Here is a 21,691-nt window from a genome sequence, read left to right on the forward strand (position 1 = left end):
AGGCCCCCACTGACCTCCTGAACCTGCTGGAGCACCCCGGCACCCCCAGTGCTGAGCTGGCCCCCTTGTGCAACTCCAGCAGGAGTCTGGGGGTGAAGCCTGCACCCCAGACCTCACCACAATGCTGCCCTCCCTGGCTGCCCTGGCCACGTGGCCCACTGGTTGCACCTGGCAAGCACTGGGCCCTGGGGGTGGCCAGGTACAAGTCCCAGCCCCACTAATGAACTTGATGATGTATGTATTGACTCCAGGGAGCTACCCCCTCTGAACCCAGGAGCATGGTTGGGGGCCTGCATCCTCTCCAGACCCTCCCCTGAACCCTGGCAGGGATGCTGGCTCCAGGCAGGAACTCCTGCGACACATCCACATCGTCCAATTGCCCCTTTGGTGCTACTCACACAGCACCCAGAGCTCCTGGCGACCCTCAGTCTTTTTTTTTTTTTTTTTTTTTTTTTAATGAAAGCCAATTTGGCAATTTTTTTCTTGTATGGCTGGTGCTTTTGTGACCTGAAAGAAATCTTTGCCTACCCCAAGGTCATGAAGATTTTGTCTTATGTTTTCTTCCAGAAGGTTCTGGGTTTTTTGGGGTTTTTTTTTTTTTTTTCTGCATTGGGTCTTCGTTGGTGCACGCAGGCTTTCTCTAGTTGCTGCGAGCGGGGGCTATTCTTCATTTCGGTGCGTGGGCTTCTCACTGCGGTGGCTTCTCGTTGCGGAGCGCGGGCTCTAGGCACACGGACTTCAGGAGTTGTGGTGCGCGGGCTTCAGTAGTTGTGGCTCCTGGGCTCTAGAGCGCAGGCTTAGTAGTTGCGGCACATGGGCTTAGTTGCTCCACAGCATGTGGGATCTTCCCCGAGCAGGGCTCGAACCTGTGTTCCCTGAATTGTCAGGTGGATTCTTAACCACTGCGCCACCAGGGAAGCCCCCTCAGAGTCTTAATGCCACACTCCCAGCTGAGGACAAGGCCTGGGGGCCCTGCTTGCTGCAGGCCAGGCCAACCTGTCATTACCTGGGGGCTGAGTGGGCAGCAGACCTGGGCTCAAGCCCTTCTCTGCCCCACTGGGTGGTCGGGTGGGGCCTCAGTTTCTCCATCTGTGTCTGGTACACAGGTAGCTCAGTGCTAGGAGGTGGGAGATGCCTGAGCCAGGGAATCAAGTTTGGGGGACTTTTAGCTAACAGCCCCCCTTCAAGTCAGATTTGGTCACTCACCTTTAGAAGCTCCTTGGTGGCATCCCCATGACTGCAGTGGCACCTGAGTTCTCCTTCCCTGGATTCCCTGCCAAGCCTTTCTTGCCCAATCCCATGGTGCCTTTGCCTTTCCTGTGTCTTCCTTTGGGTACTCTATGTCTGCCCCTACCCACTTTGGCCTTGCTGGCCCTCAGCACCATGTCAGCAGCCAGGCTGCACTTGGGGGCTGTGTCCTACCATGAACACATGGCCCTGGGGCCCCACCACGTCGCCCCGCCCCAGGAGCATCCCCAGTTGGACTCCCCTGTGGGCCCAGCCGGGAGGGGGAATCCTGCCACCTCTGGGAGGGGTTGGCTGGACCAGAAGGCCTCCTGCTGTCCAAGCCCAGATGACGCCATGGGGAGCTCCTGGCCCGCCCCTCAGCCTCCTCAGATGCAGCACCAACTTTCATCGGTGCTGGGGCCCCTGGCCTCAAGCTTCTACGTCATCCAGGCCACTGTCGCTCGGCCTGGAGATCTTTCTCGACAGGGTGAAAACAGGGTCAGCGTGCCAGCCAGTGCCCGGCGTCTGCGTGAAGGTCTCAGAGCAGCTTGTGTTCACAGAAACAGACCCAGTCTGTGTGGCGGGGCACAGCAGGGCGGGGAGCAGAGTTCCAGTGTTTATTATCATACATATATATATTTCATGTGTATACACAGATAGTTTTCTCTCTTAGAAGTATTAAAAAATTGATCAACCTTCAATCTATAAAAAATACCTACTCTACACGATAGAAAAATCTCTCCTCCAAGTTTACATTGATTTACACCCAAAGCTTTCCCCAAAATATACAATACGAGGCAACATCTTAAATCTTAGTGTAGAAGGTGGGCCACGTAGAGGGTGGAGGGACACAGAGCCACACACACGCTCACTCACGCACGCACGCACACATACACCCTCACATATGCACTCGCACACAGCAGTGGCCCGCCTGTGTGCAGGGTCTTGGCCCACCTGGGAGCACCCGGAGGCTCCTGGCTGGTGCTCAGGCTCGGGGGGCAGGCCCAGCAGCCCCTGTGGGTGATGCTGCTGCTCCTGGCAGTGCAGGTGCCGGGCAAGGGCTTCCTTGAAGGAGCCCCCAAGCCACCAGGAAGGCCTTGAACTGTGTACTTGTGAGAGCCTGCCTGCCCCAGCCTCCTGCAAAGTGCACCTTGTGGAGACAGGACGACTCCTAAAGACCTCAAACTCCCAGAGGAAACTGGTTCCAGACGTTTGCTTTCCTCGGGCCAGCGGAGATCTGCACAGGGAGGAGAGGACACACCCCTGGGAGCCACAGCCCTGCCTGAACCCCCAGGGTCAGAGGGAAACAGCAACACCCACCCGATGCAGACAGCACATTCCATGCCATGACTCTCAAGATACAGGAGGGTCAGCGCCCAGGGTTACTGCAGCGAGGGGCTGGCCGTGAGCACAGGCCCATGGCCTAGAGGCCCCTGGGCCTGAAGCTGGACCAAGGAGCCCCTTCTGGTTGGGTGCCAGCCTAAGCAGCTCCAGGAAAGCTGAGGGGGGTGGGGCCTGCAGCTCCTGGCCAGACCCTGACACACACTGGCCTCTCCTGCTTGTCCTCCTCCTGCCCCACCATATCTGGCGCCAGGGTCCTGGGGCTTCCAAGCCATCCAGGAGCGGCTGAGACTTGGATGGCACCAGGTCAGGGTGCCTGGCGGGCACAGGCAGCAGCACCCCCGGTGGGGACCCATTTCATTCCTTTCTTCCCTGACAAGGCAGGAAGTGTGGAAGAGGTCACAGAGGGGTTCACCCCAGCCTGAGAGACTGTCCCTCATTCTCTGCAGAAAGGAGGGCATAGCGAGAGGCCAGAGCCACCACGGGCTCTGGTCCCAGCATCCCTCCTCTCCCGCCCTGCCCTGCCCAGCCCAGCTGTGTGCTCCAGGGTGGGTGAGGGACCTCGGTCTAGGCCGTGTGCGTGCTGTGCTGGAGCCCCGCCGAGTGGCACTACTTGACCTCCAGGATGGACGGGTTGGTCTCCATGATGGCCACGATGATCCTGTCGATGTAGTCCTGCAGGCGGAAGTTGATCTCCTCCTGCTTCTGGATGGCGTCCATGAGCTGTGGGAGGAGCCAGGGGTCGGTGCCAGGTGCCCAGACTGTGGACGCCCGCAGGGGACGGGGCGGGGCATTACCTCGTCGCGGGAGACAGAGCTAATCTCTGCGGCCAGAGACTCGGAGAAGGCTGTGGAGAAGAGGTTCTTGGCGCCCTGGATGCTCAGGTTGATGATCTGCCCGTTGAGCTCGTCATTCTGCTCCTTCAGGCTGCGGTTGTCCTGGGGGACACGGGGCGTCACTCCTGGGCCGAGGCAGGACCACCAGCTCGGGCACCGGCCCCCACGCATGCCCATGTCAGACCCCGGAAGCGTGAGCCCAGCCCGCACCTGCTTCAGCCTCCGGACCTCCTGCTCCAGCTCACTCTCCCGCGTGCGGCTGTTGTACTCCTGCAGGCCTGCGCTGCTGCTGCGGCCCCTCCTCTGCTCGGCCTCCAGCTTGAAGAGCTGCAGATGCTCCAGCTGCTTGCGCAGGTCCTCGATCAGCTGCAGCAGCGGGGGTTGGCTCAGCTTGGCTTCAGAACCTCTGGGGCGGTCTGAACGCCAATGGGGGGGAGACCCCGGGGCTCTGTGCTCACCTCCTGGGTCGCCTCCTTGTCCCTCTGGAACTGGTGCCTCTCATGGCTCAGCCTATCCCCCAGCTTTCTCCTGTTCTCCTGTTCCTCACTGAGCCGCAGAGACAGCTCCTCAATCTCATCCAGCAGCTTCTGCTTCTCCTGCAAGAACGAAACTGTTGCCGGAGACACACCCGTCTGCCACCCATCCATGCAGCTCTCCTCAGCTGTCTGCGCCTGACACGTGGCAGGTGGGCCTGCGAGGCGCCCGGGACTGTTTCTGGGAGGAGGCCAGAGTCCAAGTGCTCTCAGATGTCCTCAGGGTGCAGAGTTGCCCGGGGGTCCCTGGGTGGGGAGGGGACCACGAGGCACAAACTGAAGTCAGCCCTAGATTCAAACCAGGGGTTAATCTATGCATGACTTTCCAGGCCCAAGGATGCTGGGAAGCCAGACAGGGTCGCGCATCTTCCAGTAAAGGGACGGCCAGGCCCAGTGTGTCCTGGCTCCCTCACCCCCGGGGCCGCAGGGCCCGGTGTCACCAGCCTGCTCTCAAGCAGCACAGCTCCCCGGCCTGCAGGTGCATCCCTTGGCTGGCCACACCCCCGCAGGCCCATCGGCCAACAGTGCAGCTGCGCTGCTTTGGAGAACCTGTCTCAGGTCCCGATGGCCCACAGGCGCCCAGGGCGGGGAGAGCCCGGCCGGCAGCTCACCTCCTCCAGGCGCTCGATGCTGGCCTTCAGGCAGGGCGTGCAGGACCTCAGCTCACTGTTCTCCTCGTCCAGCTGCTGCAGCCTGGGGCAAAATAACAAGGCTGGGACCCGCGGAGCGGTCCCCCGACCACCACATGCACCCACACGAGGGCCCTGGGCCAAAGCTTCTCGTAAGCCAGGATGGTGTCTCCACACACCTCCAGTTTACAGAGAAGCTGCAGACACAGAGCGAGTTCCACGGGCCCTGAGCCCCTTTCGGCTTCTCCAGGCATCTGCTCACCATTGTGGTGTTCATCACACCCACAATGGAAACGCGAATGACCAACCCATGGACTCGACACAGCTTTCCCACCAGCGCTCCTTCCCATCCGGTGTCCCAGCACTGCATTAGCCGTCATGGCTCCTCTGTCCCCTCTGGTCTGCAGCAATCTCTGGACTTCCCTGGCTCTTCATGACCTTGACAGTTCTGAGCAGGTCTGGTCATGTATTTGGTAAAATGTCCCTCAGACTGGGTTTGTCTGGTGTCTTCTCGTGACTGGACAGGTTGTGGGTTTGGGGAGAATCCCACAGAGGAGAGGTGCCCTTCGCATCACGGGTGATGTTGATCTGGATCGCCTCGTTGGGGTGTATCTGCCAGGTGTCTCCTCTGTGAAGTTCTCCTTTTCCCGTCCCTTCTCTGTCATCTGGAGGCCAGTCATGGGGTCCAGTCCACGCTCCAGGGACTCCCGAGCGGGCATGTCTGTGTGTTATTTGGTCTTCTCTGCAGTAGTCCACCTTGGGTTACACTCTGGATGGCGGTTCCTGCTGTGCCCCAGCTATGCCCACTGGGAGCCATGACACACCGCTGTCTGTGTGTGCTTCTGTTCAAGCACCTCCCTGCTTCCTGGCACTCCAGGCTCTGCCGGTTTTCCTCTGTCCCAGCCACAGACCCAGCCCTTCTCCAAGAAGCCCCAGTTCCTTCCATGGCCCCGCTGTCCCCACCCCCCCAAGAACCCCAGGGAGCTGAGGGAGGCCACCAGGGTCCAGGCACATGGAGCTGCTAACTGAGGTGCAAAGAGCAGGCAGTGGTGACCCCAAGTCCCATCTCGCTCTGTGAGGGCCTCACGAGGCCCTGTCCACCTCAGGCGCCTGCAGCTGCTGTACCACTTGGCCAGCAGGATGTCCCACTCGGCCAGCAGGATGCCCCCTGCCGTGCAGGCTCTGGTGCTGGCAGACACGGGAGGCAGGATGGCCTGCCCCTAGGCACCCACAGCCCGATGGACAGGTCCCCACGGAGAGGCTGTGGCCCGCAGGTCCACTGGATGGCACTGTGCCGAGGCCCAGGAAGAAGGCTTTCCCGGGAGGTGACACCGCAGGCCTGCCCCCGGGGAGGCCTCCCATCCAGGGAGACCCCAGCAGCTCTGTGTGCAGCCCCTTCTGCCACCTCCCACTGTTGAAAATGTGTCAAAATGTATTTTCCAGTTTTAAGAGCTGGAGATAAACACACGCTAAAGAGCCTGGAGTTGTCGTTCACGAGTGTAAAATGGCTGCACGCTGAAGGCTGAGAGTGGTGCCCGTTCAGTTAAAAAGACTGTGAAATATCCACCTCCCCATCATTACCCGCCCAGGAGTGAGCTCTGCAGAGGGAGGATGAGCAGGAACCTCTAGGTGACTGTTAACTTGTGGACATTTAGGTTCTCTGCTGGTTTTCTTTGACAAACAACATTTGAGATCCACGTGTCACCGTGAGTGGACGCCCCCAGCCCGAGTTCCTGGTCTACTCCTGTGCCTTTGTGGGGTGTCTGCACAGAGTATGCTCCCCTTTTTCTGACTCATCTAAGGCTTATGCCTTCAGGGGAGCATAGGGGTAATTTTCTCAAGTTGCCTTAAAAAAATATTTTGACTTCGATTTTGAACGGTGTAGCATCCACTGGAGAAAGATGAGAGAAAGTGACATCCAGGTAGTGTCAGTCTTTGCCTTCAAATACTTTGTGGCCTTCAGTAGAGTTTTTTAGTTTTCTTCACAAAGGTTTTTCCACTGTTCGTAAAATCAGATTTGTTCCTAGGTATCATGCCCTCCTGGGGTGGCCAGCTGTTGTGGTGAGAGCCCAGCTGCATTTCTCATCAGCCCTCTCCCCCACCTGACCTGCGGGTCCCCCATCCCCCTCTCCCCAACCTGGCCTGCAGGTTCTCGATCTCGATGCTCTTCTCTCGCTCCATCTTGCACAGGAGCTCCTTCTGCTTGCGTGTCTCCTCCAGAACCATCTCGCAGGCTCTCAGCTCCTGCTCCTTGAGCTGCTCCTCCAGGGCGTTGGCTCTGCAAGGCAGAGGGGGAGGGGAGAAACCGTCCTGAGATGCTGCGCCCGGAGCTGGAGAGAGCAGCCCTGCCCAGAGTGGGGAGAGGAAGGCATTGAGACGTCCCCCAATGGCCCAAAGCTCTAGTCAAGGGCAGTTCTGAAGCAGGACATGTATCCCCCAAACAGCCTTCACCTCACACTGAGGGTGCCTGGCCTTCAGACCACAGCAAAGTCCTGACGGCAAGGACAGTCCCCATCATTCCCAGGAGGACTTACCCCCATCCTGGCCTGCACCCACAGTTGCCTCCTGCTCGCTGGGTGTGGGCAGGAGACCCTTCCGGGCACAAGCCCACCAGGTGCCTGGCCCCAGGGCACCTCGCACTGATACTCCAGGCTGGAGACATGGTGTACAGACCCACCCCACCCAGGTCAGCCGTGGCAGACTCTAAGGCAGGTATAGCAAGAACATGGGGACAGAAGGAAGGTACACATGGGGACCCTGACCCTGGCCTCTTCCCAGACCACCACTCCCACGTGCACTCAGGAACGGACCAAACCACAGAGAAGTGCTCCGGGCCCTGCCTGTGGACGGCCGGAGCCCATGTCCCCAAGCTGCCTGTCCACACAGGGCTTCTCATCTGCTTTTTGGTGCTTTGCACCCAAGAGTGAACAGACAGCCAAAGACCACCAGACATCACAGGAAAGCTCTTAATACAAAGTGGCCAAAGCAAACAGAAAAAACGACCCGAAGGAGACACACACTGTGCAGGAAACACCACAGAAGCCCTGTAACTATCACCCTCAGAGGCCTGAGACATCACGTCCATGAAACAGGAGCAGCTGTCGCAGAAGAAATGGGTAACAGAGGTAACACTTAGCAATTAAAACTACGACACGACAAAATTTTAAATTCAATAGAATAACTGAAGGAGAAAACCAAAGATTATTACACAGAAAAAAAGAAAAGTGAGAAAATTAGAGAATAAGGAAGTAAAGAAAATGAGAAGGAAGGTCCATGAGGTCTGATATCTGATTAACAGAAGTTCAGACAGACAAGAAAATGGAAGAAACTCTGAGAGACACGTTTTCCAGATTTAAAGGCTGGAAACCACATGCCCTCAGCACAGGAAACAAGAGACCCTCACAGCGTCGGGAGAGAACAGGACCTCACAGAGCAGTGAGCCCAGCGATGCCAGGGCCCTGGTCACAGACGGGACAGACGGCAGTGGAGCCGGCTCCCAGGGACCCAGCTCCCAGCGGGATCTCAGACTCAGCCACACTGTCGATGGTGGGGGTGGCGGGGGGACACAACACAACCCCGTTTTCAGACATGTGAGGCCTTAGGAAGCCTGGCTCCTATGCTGAGAGCAGGGCATCTGCTCAGAAAGTGAGTAAGCAAAGAAGAAATGCGGCATCTGGAGAATAAGAAACCAGATGTGGAGAAAGCAGGTGGAACTCCTAGGATGGAGGGAAAGGAGAGCAGTGCGGCGGGTCAGTGCGGCTGGGAAATGCCAAGCAGCAGCAGCAGGACTGTGTGCTTGAGGGGAACTTAGGCAAACACTGGCAGAAACGGCCCCAGGAAGTGGATATGACAGGCCCTGGGGCTGGGTGGCCGGGCAGGGCACAGAGTGTGGACTTTCCACCACATACATGGATAACTGATAAATGCCCACTGGATGAGACGAACCTCCGGTCAGCTGGAGAAAAGAGTCTGGTGGCCCATCCAGATCTCCCTGGACAAGGACAGGGAGGGAGTAAGGAACGTCCTGCAGACGCAGCGCTGGAGCCCCAGCCCTCGCACGAGCAGGGCTGACCCCACCCCTGGCTCTGCAGCAGGGCCACGGGCAGGAAAGCAGGCAGCCCCAGAGCCAGGGTCTCGACCACACAGGAGAACATGCTTCTGCTATTCTGTTATAGCAGCGGGCGAGGAGCCCAGGACAACATGGCACATCCTGGTTCCCAGCCTCCAAGAGCAGGAGGACAGGTCATGAAGGCCCATCTTGCCCAGGAGAATCCACAATAGGAGGCCAGTGTCCCACAGAGCCTCGGGGCCCGTGTCCAGCGCTGGTACAAGTGCTCGGAGGGCGAGGAGCCCGAGGCTGCAGAGGGTTCAGCAGGGCCAGGCTTCGCCCAGACCACACTCCGTGCTCTCAGCCTCTGGACCTCTTGAAAGGGGTCTGTGACCCCAAGCCTCTGGCTGCACACGGGCCAAGTCCCTTGTCCTCTGCAGGAGAAGCGCTGCAAACTGGGGTGAGGTACACAGCGTGACCGGCTTCCTAACACCGGAAACCATACCATGTGCTGTGAAAAGTGTGCAAAACAGGAGATGGGGAAGCACCTGCTCCCTCCTTACACCGACTTCCACACGGCTGTTATTTCTAACTCGGAGCTCGTGGCTCCCACGTGGGGCTCGGTCGCACTGCTATGCCCCACGAGGACCCCATGCTTCAAGGGGGTGGGTCAAGTACCCGAGCACAGGGAGCTCTGGAGGCACTGGCCCCACCCCAGAGCCCCCACTTGCTGCCTCAGTTTCCTCGTCCAGGAGATGCAGAGATGAAGCAAGCCTGCGTGGGGTGGGGGTGGGGGGCACACCTTTGGACAGGACGGGTCTTGGAAGTGGGGCACACGCCAGACACCCCCAGACGGGAATCCCAGCCCCGCACTCTGCAGGCAGGGTGTCGGCCCTGGCTTCTCCTGAGAGTTCCCTCCCTTGCCCTTTCCGCTGGGGAGAGCCCTCAGCGGGAGCCTTGCTCACCCCACGCCATCCAGCGAGCAGGCCCGCAGCAGCTGAATGGAGGAGGGTGGTGCTCAGAGAACCTGAGGGGAGGAGAACGACCGGGGGGCAGATCACACCCCACAGGCACTAAGAGGCCTGCTCTCACCTGTGTACCAGCTGGAGGTTCTCCTGCCTCAGCCGGCTGTGCTGCTCCCCGTTGGCAGCCGTGTCCTTTTCCAGCTCTGACACTCGCTTCTCCAGGAAGACAACCTGGGGAGTAAGATGGTGGCTTGAGAATCAAGGGGGCAGGAGAGTGTGCGCCCCATGCACAGTCCTGGAGGCCATGCCCACCAGGCTGGAGACGCCCCGTGAACGAGGCAGCGCAGCCCCGTAGGCACCAGTGAGGACGGGGAGCACGTGGTGCCCTTGAACCTCAAAGGCAAAGGAGCTGAGGGGCCACAGGCAGGGCCACTGCTCCGCCAGACACAGCCCACAGAAGCGGCTCACGCTGGGGACTCGAGTGACAGAAAGGCCCGGGGTCTGGAGCCAGACACGCTCACCAGGCGGTGGGAGGCGTGACGGCCAGACTGGAGAGCTGGGGAGGGCTCTGCAGAGCTGAGATGCTGGAGGTACTGTAGAGGTCCAGGAGGTGGGGGACAGAGTGAGGTGGGAGAGAAGGTGGAGGGGGGTCTGTGGCCACCCTGCCCCTGCACTTCCTAGAGCTGGTCCTGGAGCCCTGGGGCCTTGGCCACGGGGAGGCTGCCCTGCCCCCGGCAACCTCTCAGGAGTGGCCGATTCCACCGTCCTGGCTCTAGGATCACTGCAAGCTGTGGGCACTTCCGCCTCCCCGGCCGGCACCTCTCCATGGACAACGTGACACCTCTTCTTTTCACCCCGTGGCTGCCAACCCGAGGAAACTCCGCCAGAGATCATCAGGGCTGGCGGACGGCGCAGCCCTGACGGCGCCATCACCACCTCCCTCTGTGCCCTCTGCGCACCTCACCCAACACACCCACCGGGGGCCTGTGCCTGAGGCTGCTGAGTTGTCCACACGTGGCCCTCTGGCCCTGCCATCCATCCAGGGCCTACCTTGTCAGCAATGTCCTCTTCCATGCCCTCCACGGGGTCTGGGGGAGGTTCCTGCAGGGCCTCCATGGTCAGGGCCCCTGACTGATGCAGGTGCCTGGGGATAATAAACGACAGCCCTGTCCAGAGAAGGTCCTTCAATAAAGCAAGGAGAGCAAAGAAGGGGCACAACTTCGCGGCCAGGCCTGTACACATGAACACCCCCAGGCTGGTCTGGAAAGCAGAACCCAGCAGCAGGCCGGCAGGTCTCCACCGAAGGGGACTCCGGGCAGGACACCACTAGCGAGGGCTAGGTGAACAGGCCATAGTCTGTGGAGCCCAATGGGCCCAGCCTCCTTCCCTACCAGCTACTGGGCCAAGATACTTTGAACTTGGGCAATAAAACAGGACGTCACTCCTCTCGGTGATACGAAATAATCTCATCTTCCCCGATCTGTGAAACATTAATTCAAGGTCACAACCTGTGGGCACACCGTGACTTCCACGCCCTCTCCATCTCTGACTTCCAGGCACACCTCCTGGGGCAGCCACAGCAAGACACACTCGGGGCATCTGGGGGCCGAGCACAAAAAGGGCACAGGCCCTTGGCTCTGACACATGCGGGAGAAGCCTCAGCGCTGTGTGACCCTGAGGAAGCTAGGCACCCTCACTATGCTACAGAACGCGGGTCTGCAGGCTGTCACATAACTAAGGACACAGCACAGAGCCAGTTCAATAAAACATTGTTAAAAAGTACACTCTCAAGGACTTCCCTGGTGGTCCAGTGGTTAGGACTCTCTGCTTCCATTGCAGTGGGCTCGGATTCGTTACCTGGTTGGGGAACTAAGATCCTGCATGCCGTGCCACATGGCCAAAAAAAACCAAAAAAAGTACAGTCTCTTTACCAAACATGAAGTTCTATTTCCTTTTCAGCACTGACTGAGCTTGCACATTCCTTACATTTCTTTTCCAGAAACATTCTCAGGGGAACAAAAAGGAAGGGCAACTTTATCCCTGTAGACCACAACCCCCACCTGTGCCCTGGGGGGTATGTATCAGCGCATTTCTGTGGATTTCACTCAATTTCCCCAGGGCGCTGAATCCCAAGGGCCAGGGGAGGACAGGCCATCAAATTGCCATCTAATCACTCCTCTTAACATCCATGACCTTGACCTAAATATGAACTCCTGATGCCACACCTGGGGCAGGAAGCTGCCTACCCCAGACCCAGAGACCACCCTGAGGGGGGGCCAAAGCCTGGGGGCTGACAGCCAATCCTGATCTCAGACCAGGGGTTCAGGCATTTTCCAAGGGCTGAATCTGGGGTTGGGGTGTGTGGCCATAGCATGTAGCCACCTTAGGGTAAGGCCAAGGTTCCTCCCATGGTGGGTGGGGAGCTTGTTTATTTAAGCCCATCCCAGCTCAGGAGACCCACCAGGGGAAGTTGGGGTGGGGGTATGCCTGATCCACCCCAAAGGGAGTCAGGTCAAGCCTGGTCGGTGGACGGGACTGCACTGCTGTCCCCCTGTGGGGTCCCCAGGCACACCGATCCCAGAGCCATCTGCACGCAGGCCAACACACAGCCAGGTCAGAGGCCTGGGCTGAAACGCTGCCACAAGAGTGAAATGACAGCAAGCATTTTGAGTTTCCTTGGAAGGCTGGTGGCAGTTCTAAGGGCAGAAGAGCAGCAGATTCAAAGTGCACGGGTGTGTGAGTGTGTGTGCACTGAGTGCAGACGATGCCTGTTTGTAAACAACAAACACCTGCAGGCTGGCCTTTTTTATACCAAAGGGTATCTGCAAAGGATACCCTTCTCAGAGCAGCAGCCGCAGAGGCCAAAAGCCGAGGAGCCGGGCCCTGGTGGCTCCAGGTCCGTCCACGTGCCTGGTGTAGGAGCTGGGAGGGCAAGTCAGCTTCTTTAGTCTCACCAGCTGCAGGCTGTTTGGGTAAAAGGTGGAGCGAGAAGGGAAGTAATGCTGAAACTATGATCAAAGCATGGTCTGGAATTACTAGGACGCTCCCAAGACCCAGGTGATGGAGAGAGCAAGTGAGGAGGGTGGGCCTTTGGATTCACCTCTGCTTCCCCTGAACCCTCAGCCCTTAACATGACAGGAAAAGAAAAACAAGTGTTTTACATCCTCAAGGACAGAAGCAGGAGAGCAGACAGTGCCAGAGATGAGATGTCCAGGGCGCCGGACGCTGGAGGAGAGCCCAGGCGGCTGGCACCTGAGGGGCAGCAGGGAGGAGCTCAGATGGGGGAGGGGCTGCCCCCACCAGGCGCCCAACTCAGGACTGCAGGCCTCCAAACTGGCTGCACCACAGCCTGTGAACTACCTGAAGGTCGGCAGCCAGGCAGGACCCCACTCAGAGGGAGACCTCTAGCAAGAGAGACAGAGCTCAGAGAAGGGTGGGGGAGCCAGAACAGAGAGGCCGCCGTCAGGGGCTCCGGGGGCAGGAGCTCCAGGGGGGTAGGAGCTCCAGTACCAGGAGGTGGGGTGGAGAGCTCTGCGGATCGCACTCCAGAGAGGCCCTCAGAGCTCAGGGCAGGCACTTCCAGACTGGAACCACGCCTCTCGTCCTGAAATGGCTGAGCTTCAGGGACAGGGAGAACATCTTTTAAAAGCTTCCAGAAGGGAAAAGCAGTCACAAAGAAAAACCAGCAAGCACTAGACTGTTCTGCAGCAGCACCAGGACTAGAGGATAATGAGCAACGCCTTCAAAACTGGCTAAATGGAAACCACTTCTGATTTAGAATTCTACCCCAAGCCAAAGCACAAGAGTAAAATGTCAAAAATTTATTTCCTGGGCATGTCTTTTCTCAAGAAGCTACCAGAAGACGTGCTGGATAGAAAATGGAGATTAAAAAAAGGAAGAAGGGACTCAGGGGGCGAGATGATCCAACACCTGAAAAAGACACCAGGACCCGGGGTCAGAGAGACACACAGGGCCACAGCTGTGCAGCCCACACAGCACGGGCGGAGAGGGTTAGGGCTCTGGAGGAACCATCCAGGCAGCGGCAGGGCCAGGCAGTGGAGGAAGAAGACGACACAAATAAAAACATAAAGGCAATCACTGCCTCCAGGAGAAGCAAAAACTCATCTTAGAAAGGAAATCCAGTAACACATAACATGGCTTCCTGTGAAGAATGCTGGCATCTTACAAGCCTAGAGCGGGCCTGGCGGGGGGGTGAACGCATGTGCTGTTACCTCTCACTGCAGGAAGCCAGTGGACAGCTCCCAAAACTGAAAAATGAAGAAAGGTCACCAATGCTTGTTCTTTAGAAGCTCCTCCACCTCCTCCTCACCTTGGGGAGCCAGCAGGGGTGGAAAGGACACAGCCCTTGAAGGAGGTGGACCCAGACCCGGGCTATGGCATCAGGGCCCCCGCTGACCCTCCCCACCAGGTTAGCCTACAGCCCTTACACGGGAAAGACTCAACTGAACAGGAGGAAGAACAAAAGTTTTCACCACGGACCCCCAGCCACAAACCCAGGTCCAAATCTACTGCTTTGGAAATTCTTTTTATAACCTGTCCCCTCAAACTATTTTCAATTCCAAACCATGAGAAGTAACTTTCAGAAGTTTTTTTAAAAATACCTTGAAAATAGTGACACATTTCAGAAGAGCACCTCAGTGGGCACCCAGGGTTCCTACCTTGCCACCTTCTTGCTGGAGAGCCGCTTCGATGGACTGCAGAAATCAAAACAAACAGGAAAACGGTGTCAGAGAACAGACAGGGAGGATGGAGAGGAAGCAGGAAACTCAGGCGAAAGAGATATGGGGCGGGGGCGCGTCCGCAGGCATGCAGCACCCGCTCCCGAGGCCAGCTCCATGCACGGAAAGGCTCGCTCAGCAAAACATTCAGGGGCACAGGGACAATCTCAGGGCCCTGTCACCTGGTCCCAGCCCTCAAGGAAGTTTCAGATGGTGTCACAACCGGGCCTCGGTTCAGGGGCTGGCCCCAGCGCCTGGACACACAGGTGGCCACACTGGGTTCGAGACATCAGCCAACGGCACGTCCCAAGTGCTTTTGGAGCCACACTGCCCTCCAAAGCCTCGGCTGTCAGAGGCTCTACACAAGGCACGACACGGGCCCATGTGTACAGGAAAGCTCTGTCGTCGGTTTTAACTCTGGCACTGACATTTCACCCTCTACCAGCCCAGCTGCGCAGAGACTCGCAATGCTTTCCTGCTGCCGTTTCAGGACAAGAAAGTCAGCCCCATGTCGCCTGCCTGACGTGATCACCTGCAGTGGCAAAAGGGCCAAGCTTACCGTACCCCTCGTTTTGCTTCCCAATTTAACTGCTAAACTATTAGCTTCAACCTATGAGAACAAGAACAGCGTCACGGCCAGATATACACACCCCCGTCAGTTACTGTGACCCCTTCAGGCTGGGGCAGGAAACCCTGTCTGGGGAGACACGCTGTTCCCGTCCCAGGAACTGTACCTATTACCAACGCACTGCCTCTCCGCTCCGGGCTCGTCCTGCCTACCAGCTCCTGGCCCCTGCGATGCTGCGTTGGCAGAGGGTGCTGGACAGGGACCCAGGAAAGGTCCTGCTTCCAGGTGCCCCTGCTGCCTGGGCAGCACCAGGGTTTGAACTTGGGCCCTGATCCCCACACTCCCGAATCCCACCTGGGCGGCTGCCCCGACGCCTCCCAGACGCCTCCCAGGCAGTTCCGTTGTGGGAGTCCCTCTCGTGAGACCCCTCCCGGCGAACAGCTTTCCTGGCAGCCAGAGGGCGGACTTCAGCAAGTTCTAGAAGGTGCGGCTACGCCCTCTGCAGCCGGTGGGCATGAGCCGCCACTCCCCCGTCTCCTCCTGAGCTCTCCTCCCAGCCAATGCCATGCTACTCCAATCCCCCGCTACAATGGTCACTCTATTAAACTTTCCTATTCAGGCTTCCCTGGTGGCTCAGTGGTTGAGAGTCTGCCTGCCGATGCAGGGGACACGGGTTCATGCCCCGGTCCGGGAGGATCCCACATGCTGTGGAGCAGCTGGGCCCGTGAGCCATGGCTGCTGAGCCTGTGCTTCCGGAGCCTGTGCTCCGCAACGGGAGAGGCCACAGCAGTGAGAGGCCCGTGTACCGCAAAAGAAAGAAAGAAAACAAACAAAAAAACTTTCCTATTCAAGTTAGTGTGTGGTCCCCTCTTCTGAATGGGCCCTGACTAATGCTGTACTTTTTACCACAAGTCTAATTTCATTCTGAAGCAACAGGAAAGGATAGACCACTGTCCAGTGTACTGTCCCCCTTCAGGGGCTGGCATCACTTGCACCTCTGGGTAAAGCAGACTTCTCAGTTTCTACAAAATGAACCGTTTTACAGAGGCTCCCAGGTATGTGGAAAATATGTATGTTCTGAAGTTCAATGGGTAGAAATTATATCAGGCGTCAAAGCTGCTGTCTGAATATGGTTTGGACTAAATCACCTTTCACCAACCACAAAGCATGACCAAATACATTTATTTTGAGGCAATTCCATGGAAACCAATGGGTAAGATTCACATCTCCTTAAGTGAGTGTGTAGGGGAAAGTTCCTGACTGATTATAACGAGGGTTCTGATGGCTTATTAACCCCCTTGTTAGTGCCTGTCTTAGGGAACAGGTGGCTGAAACTGGACGAGACGCCCTGGATTTGCTGGCTGGACTCGGCCACGTCCTGGTCTGTTCTCTGCCCCACAAAGCCTAGCAGAGGCGACTGTGGCCGTCCTGGGGCAGGTCCTCAATGTGGGAAAAGATCACTTCCACATCAAGAACCTTTGGAAGGTGAGAGCTGAGATACAGAGACGGCAGGTCCCCTCTCGGGAAGGACAAACGACCATCCCCCCCAGGCACAGTGGCCATCCTGGAGAGCTGAGCACTGGGCTGAACATGAGGGGTAAAGGGAGGTTGGTGGGTCTCTGGGATCCCCAGTCTCCCTGGAAGCCCCTCAAAGAGCACCTCCAGTTCTCCTCAGTGCTGCTGGCACCCCCAGCTCCCCTGTGAAGCTGCTGATCGGCCCTATTCCTCACCTGACCAGGTGCTGGCTGGACCCCGGCCTGAGCTCTGAGCTACACAAGTGCAGGAGGAAGGGCTGAACCAGCACCAGGGCACGACCGGCTGTCGGTCACAGGGCCCACCAGGCAAACTGAGTGGCCGAGGCCAAGCCCCAAGGGCAGACGGCAGGCCCGGGAGGAAGCGTACGTGCCAAAACCATTAGGATGGTTCACCTTCCATGCAACTCCCACCAGTCCAAGGCCCCTTCCTCCAGGAAGTTGCCTGGGAGCCCACAGCACTGGTCGGCACGTCCCACCCCTTCCTTGCTGCCCGCACGAGAGCGCCTGGCAGTCCCTCACTCCCTCCGCTGGGCTGGGGCTGTGGGGTGCGCCGCACGAGAGCCCATCTCTCCTCCACACAACACGCTAATCAGCAATCTGCCTAACGGACACGTCAGCATGTGCAAACCACCCAAAATGTTTCCTGCAGCTGGAGCCTGTGAGGCTGTGAGGAGCCAGGTGCCTCCTCCTGGGACTCTGACTGGGGGTGGGTACAGGGGGCGGAGAGGGAACCAGGAGATGAGGAGAGGGAGAGGCGAAGAGCAGCAGGCATGCTGGGCCCAGCGGCCCGTTCCGGGGACAGAGCAACCAGTGACCTTGCCGCTGAGGGAGGCTGCACAGCCTCCCGGAGACCAGCTCAGGGCAGGGCTCACCCCGATTCAAACTGACACCGCTGAAAGCTGCTCACAAGTCTGCACTGAAGACCTACTCTCACTTTAGATTTCCCAGTGCTGCTTCTTGTGACTCTCAACTTCACACATCTTTTAGTAAAAAGGAGAAAGCACATCTTTCTAAAAGCAGACTTTCTCCCACATGCTGGCTGTCCTTAGGCAGGGCAGAGGCAGGGGACTGGACCGCGGCATGCACACGGGGTACCAGACCAGGACCAGCACATGCAGGGCAGGGGCTGGAGAAAAGTCTGCTGTCCGCACGCCTGCCCGGCCTCTGGAGGAAGCCCCCGGAGTGGGCCAGGCAAAGGCAGTGGCACCTGGGCCAGGGCATTGGGGGCGGCTGCGGGCAGGTGGATTCTGCCTCCCCCGGGACAGAGAGCAGGCCAGGCACCGCACAGGTTACCTATTCTTTTCAAGATCGTTCAGGCGAGCAGAAAGATCCTCAAGGCGGTTGATTTGTTTGTGGCACTGGCTACAGTAAAACTCAAAAGCCTCATCCGTGAGGATGCTGTGCAGCTTGGCGGCAAGCGGGTCAGCGCTGGAGGGACGAGAGGTGTGGCTTCAGGAGAGAGCAAGGACCAGGTGGCTGGAGGGGGTGAGCTGTCAGGCGGATGCCGCAGAGGCCTCTCTGTCACCCTCGGCACCACCTCTGGGACCCGCAACGCCCAGCGCAGCGGCTGGGGGCATCTTCCTGGTCAGGTGCGCAGAGGACACAGGCGCAGCCCCGCGGCTCGATGTAAAAGAAGAACCCTGCTTTGCCAAGAAGTAAATGACTGGACACACTGCATCCTCCTTTGTCAGAAACACGTCAGCGCGAGAGCAACGCACATGGCCAGGGAGCGTCTTACTTCCTGTTCCGTAACCATGTCAGTAACTGTCTAAGACCCACCAGAACCAAGAACTATGGGTGGACAACTCTCATTAAAAACTCATAATTCTGTTAGCCACGCCGCGACCTAATCTCAGTGGGCTTTCAGGGCAGTGGTAACAGCAGCCACGTCTTGCAGGCGTTAGGACCCCAGGCTACAGAAAAGTTAAAGTGAGACATCAATCGTAGTGTAGAAGTAACCCTGTGGACATGGGATGAGGGACGGACACACGGAACAAATGGAGAGATCACCAAAATGGGGAGACACACGCCCCGCGGGGCCACAGCCTGGCCCTCAGGGCAGCACCACTGGGAGCGCATCAGGCAGCCCTCCTGGCTTGGCCCCCGCCCAGGCCCTCGGCCTCTGCTGTTGGCACAGCTGGAGAATTTCCAGAACTGGGGGCAGAAGGGAGAGGTGACTGACATGTGCAGGCTGTGCAACCAGGCCAGGGTCTCCCCGAGGGGCCGGCACATCCCCTGACCCGGATATGAGGGTGGGCGCTTTCTCCCAGGGCCTCCTGCAGCCCGAAGAGGCAGGAGAGCCGGGCAGGAGCCAGCTCTGTTAGCGAAGGTCCTGCCCTTTAGATGCCACAGTTGAGTTTATTCAAAGCCGGAATTTTCCAGAGAGTTTGGGGATGTCAGGTGATTATAAGAAAATGAATCTGAAGAGCCATTTGTGATGTTAAACCTCCCTCAGAGGCCAGTCGAAGGGCACAAACTTTCAGCAAGAGGAATAAGGTCCGAGGACACCACAGATGATAACACCGTGCAAGCAGACCTCGAAGATAGTGTGGGTTCACCTGCAGCCTGTCGCAATAAAGTGAGTGTTGCAATAAAGTGAGTCATGCGAAGTTTTTGGCTTTCAGTGCATGTAAAAGTGATGTTTATACTGTACCGTAGTCCAATGAGTGTGTAAAAGTATCACATCTAATAAAACAACGTAGGGAATTCCCTGGTGGTTAGGACTCTGTGCTTCCACTGCAGGAGACACAAGTTCGCCCTCTGGTCGGGGAACTAAGATCCCGCAAGCCACACGGCACAACCAAAAAATTAAAATATTAAAAATTGAAAAAGAGCTTCCCTGGTGGCGCAGTGGTTGAGAGTCCGCCTGCCGATGCGGGGGATGCGGGTTCGTGCCCCGGTCCAGGAGGATTCCACATGCCTCGGAGCAGCTGGGCCCGTGAGCCATGGCCGCTGGGCCTGCGCATCCGGAGCCTGTGCTCTGCAGCGGGAGAGGCCGCGGCAGTGAGAGGCCCGCGTACCACACACACACAAAAAATTGAAAAAACCCACGTGCATGCATACCTTAACTAAAAAATACTTTATTCCTAAAAAATGCTCACCAGCATCTAGGCCTTCAGGGAGTTGTAATCCATTTTTTTTTTTTTTTTTTTAAGTAGAAGGCTGCTCCCTGTTGGGGCGAGGAGCTCTTTCTATTTCTTTTTTAAAATAAATTTATTTATTTATTTATTTTTGGCTGCATTGGGTCTTTGTTGCTGTGCGTGGGCTTTCTCTAGTTGTGGTGGCTTCTCTTGTTGCAGAGCACAGGCTCTAGGCATGCAGGCTTCAGTAGTTGTGGCTCACGGGCTTAGTTGCTCTGTGGCATGTGGGATCTTCCTGGACCAGGGCTTGAACCCGTAGTCCTCTGCACTGGCAGGAGGATTCTTAACCACTGTGCCACCAGGGAAGCCCCGTAATCCTTTTGCAACAGTCACATCAAGGATTGCTGATCACAGATTCCCACAACAAACAATCATAATGAAAGTCTGAAATATTGTTAGAATTACCATAATGTGACACAGAGAGACGGTGCAAGCAATGGCTTTGGAAAAATGATGCAGGGCTTCCACAGACCTTCAGTGAGTACAAAACACAAAGGGAAGTGCAGGACGAGGTCCACCTGCACAGCAAGACTGAGATTGCTGAGCAGGGTATCAATACTGACACACACACACACACACACACACACACACACACACACTCTCTCTCTCTCTCTCTCTCTCTCTCTCTCTCACACACACACACACTCACTCTCTTTCACACACACACTCACACACTCTCACACTCTCACACACACAGCCTCCGCCAAGCTCAATGCAAACCACAATGTGATCCACAAACAGCACTGTGAAACCCGTAAAGCCGAGTTTCCCAACCCCAGCTCTGTGCCCTGAGACTCGGCTGAGGCCCTATAAACGGGGAGTGACTGGGACCATAACCGATGAGAGGAACCACAGCCAACTGTTATCCTGATAGAAATCTTAAAATTTTGACTGTGGCATTGTTCAATTATATTACAGTGAATAAAACAAGTTCTCTGTGAACCAAAAGCGGACCCTCCCCCTTAACAGAAGGTGAAGAGACGGCCCTGGTGCAGGGCTGTTACCTGGGGGTGAGGAAGACGGGGTCTCTGCAGCCGTGCTCCCCATTGCAGAGGGTCTCTGGGGACAGCTCCGCCTCACTGCCCTCACCATAGTCCTCGAAATGTTCCTCGCCTCCTATCACCGTGACGACCGACTGGCTGTGCAGGTGGGACCTGCAGAGGCAAACGTGCGTCAGCTGCTGACACGGGCTGCAGGTACCCCAGAGCCGCGGGCGTGACCTGAGCCTCCAGCAGAAACGTGTGGTGACCATACGTATGTGTGAGTTTGTGTTCTAACAGCCGTGCTAGGGAAGGTAAATGCGCAGGTGAAACTGACTTTAACAATGTACTTCACTTGGCCCAACATACCCAAAATCATCACTTCCAAAACAAGATCTTTATATTATCTATGTCCCTGTGTCATAATAAGCCTTTGAATCTGGTGTTTGCTGCACCCCGGGCACACGCCAGGTGCTCCCCACCCCGGGGCCGGGCCACCACCTCACCACGGACCCCCACCCCCACCCCCCGAGATCCTGTGAGCAGGTGCAGGAGCTGCCCCCTCAGAGAGGCAGGCCTGGTAGTCAGGAGGGGCCAGTCTCCATCCACTGCCCAGACCCACAGTCACACGACACGCAGCGCAAGCTCCCTGAGGCACCTGACCCCAATGGTCTCGGGACGTCCGACTGCTCTCTGAAGAGCGTGTCCGAGTCTGACTGCCGCCCACCTGCTACCAGCCCTCACCTTCTCACACAGAGACAGGAAGGAATGATTCCTTCCGACAGACACCATTTCACACTAAGCTGCTTTCTGTTTCTGTAGATGAGCTGCTTCGTGGATCCACGTGCCCAGACCCCGGGAGAGGAAGCTGCCTCCAAAGTGAGAGGGACCATGCGCAGCCTCCACGGGCCAGACATGGACGCCTGTGGGAGGCGAGGAGCCCAGCGCCTGTCCTCATGTCAGAGGGGATGCGCACTTGGTGCTGGGGACCCGGGGCAGACCACGCAGCCGTCACACACTGCATTGACAGAAAACGGGTGACTTTAGATTATAATCGGCATCCCTGCAGCAATTCAAGATTTTCTCATTTGACACCAATGTGACTTCAACGAATCCTGAGGGCAAGTCACTGCTTAACCAGCAAAACAGC

At 57.4% G+C, this 21,691-nt stretch overlaps 1 protein-coding gene across 4 annotated transcripts in view; it reads right to left on the reverse strand.

Moving 5' to 3' along the window:
* Positions 1-1,805: 1,805 nt before the first annotated feature.
* RAB11FIP3 (RAB11 family interacting protein 3) overlaps positions 1,806-21,691 on the reverse strand; it is a 78,114-nt gene continuing 58,228 nt past the window's right edge. For 2 of the 4 annotated variants that reach the window (XM_067012763.1, XM_059036878.2), the window contains exons 5-15: positions 20,566-20,715; positions 17,715-17,849; positions 14,259-14,294; positions 10,630-10,723; positions 9,707-9,810; positions 6,704-6,844; positions 4,549-4,630; positions 3,863-4,000; positions 3,615-3,770; positions 3,366-3,506; positions 1,806-3,291 (exon numbers count right to left, since the gene is read on the reverse strand). In XM_067012763.1, coding sequence (XP_066868864.1) covers positions 3,178-3,291; positions 3,366-3,506; positions 3,615-3,770; positions 3,863-4,000; positions 4,549-4,630; positions 6,704-6,844; positions 9,707-9,810; positions 10,630-10,723; positions 14,259-14,294; positions 17,715-17,849; positions 20,566-20,715 — 1,291 coding nt within the window. In that variant the 3' untranslated portion in view covers positions 1,806-3,177. The remainder of the gene's footprint in view (positions 3,292-3,365; positions 3,507-3,614; positions 3,771-3,862; positions 4,001-4,548; positions 4,631-6,703; positions 6,845-9,706; positions 9,811-10,629; positions 10,724-14,258; positions 14,295-17,714; positions 17,850-20,565; positions 20,716-21,691) is intronic. The other 2 variants (XM_067012765.1, XM_067012764.1) reach the window with 1 other exon arrangement.

The sequence above is a fragment of the Kogia breviceps genome, chromosome 14 (genome assembly GCF_026419965.1).
Source record: "Kogia breviceps isolate mKogBre1 chromosome 14, mKogBre1 haplotype 1, whole genome shotgun sequence".
NCBI classification, from domain to species: domain Eukaryota; kingdom Metazoa; phylum Chordata; class Mammalia; order Artiodactyla; family Physeteridae; genus Kogia; species Kogia breviceps.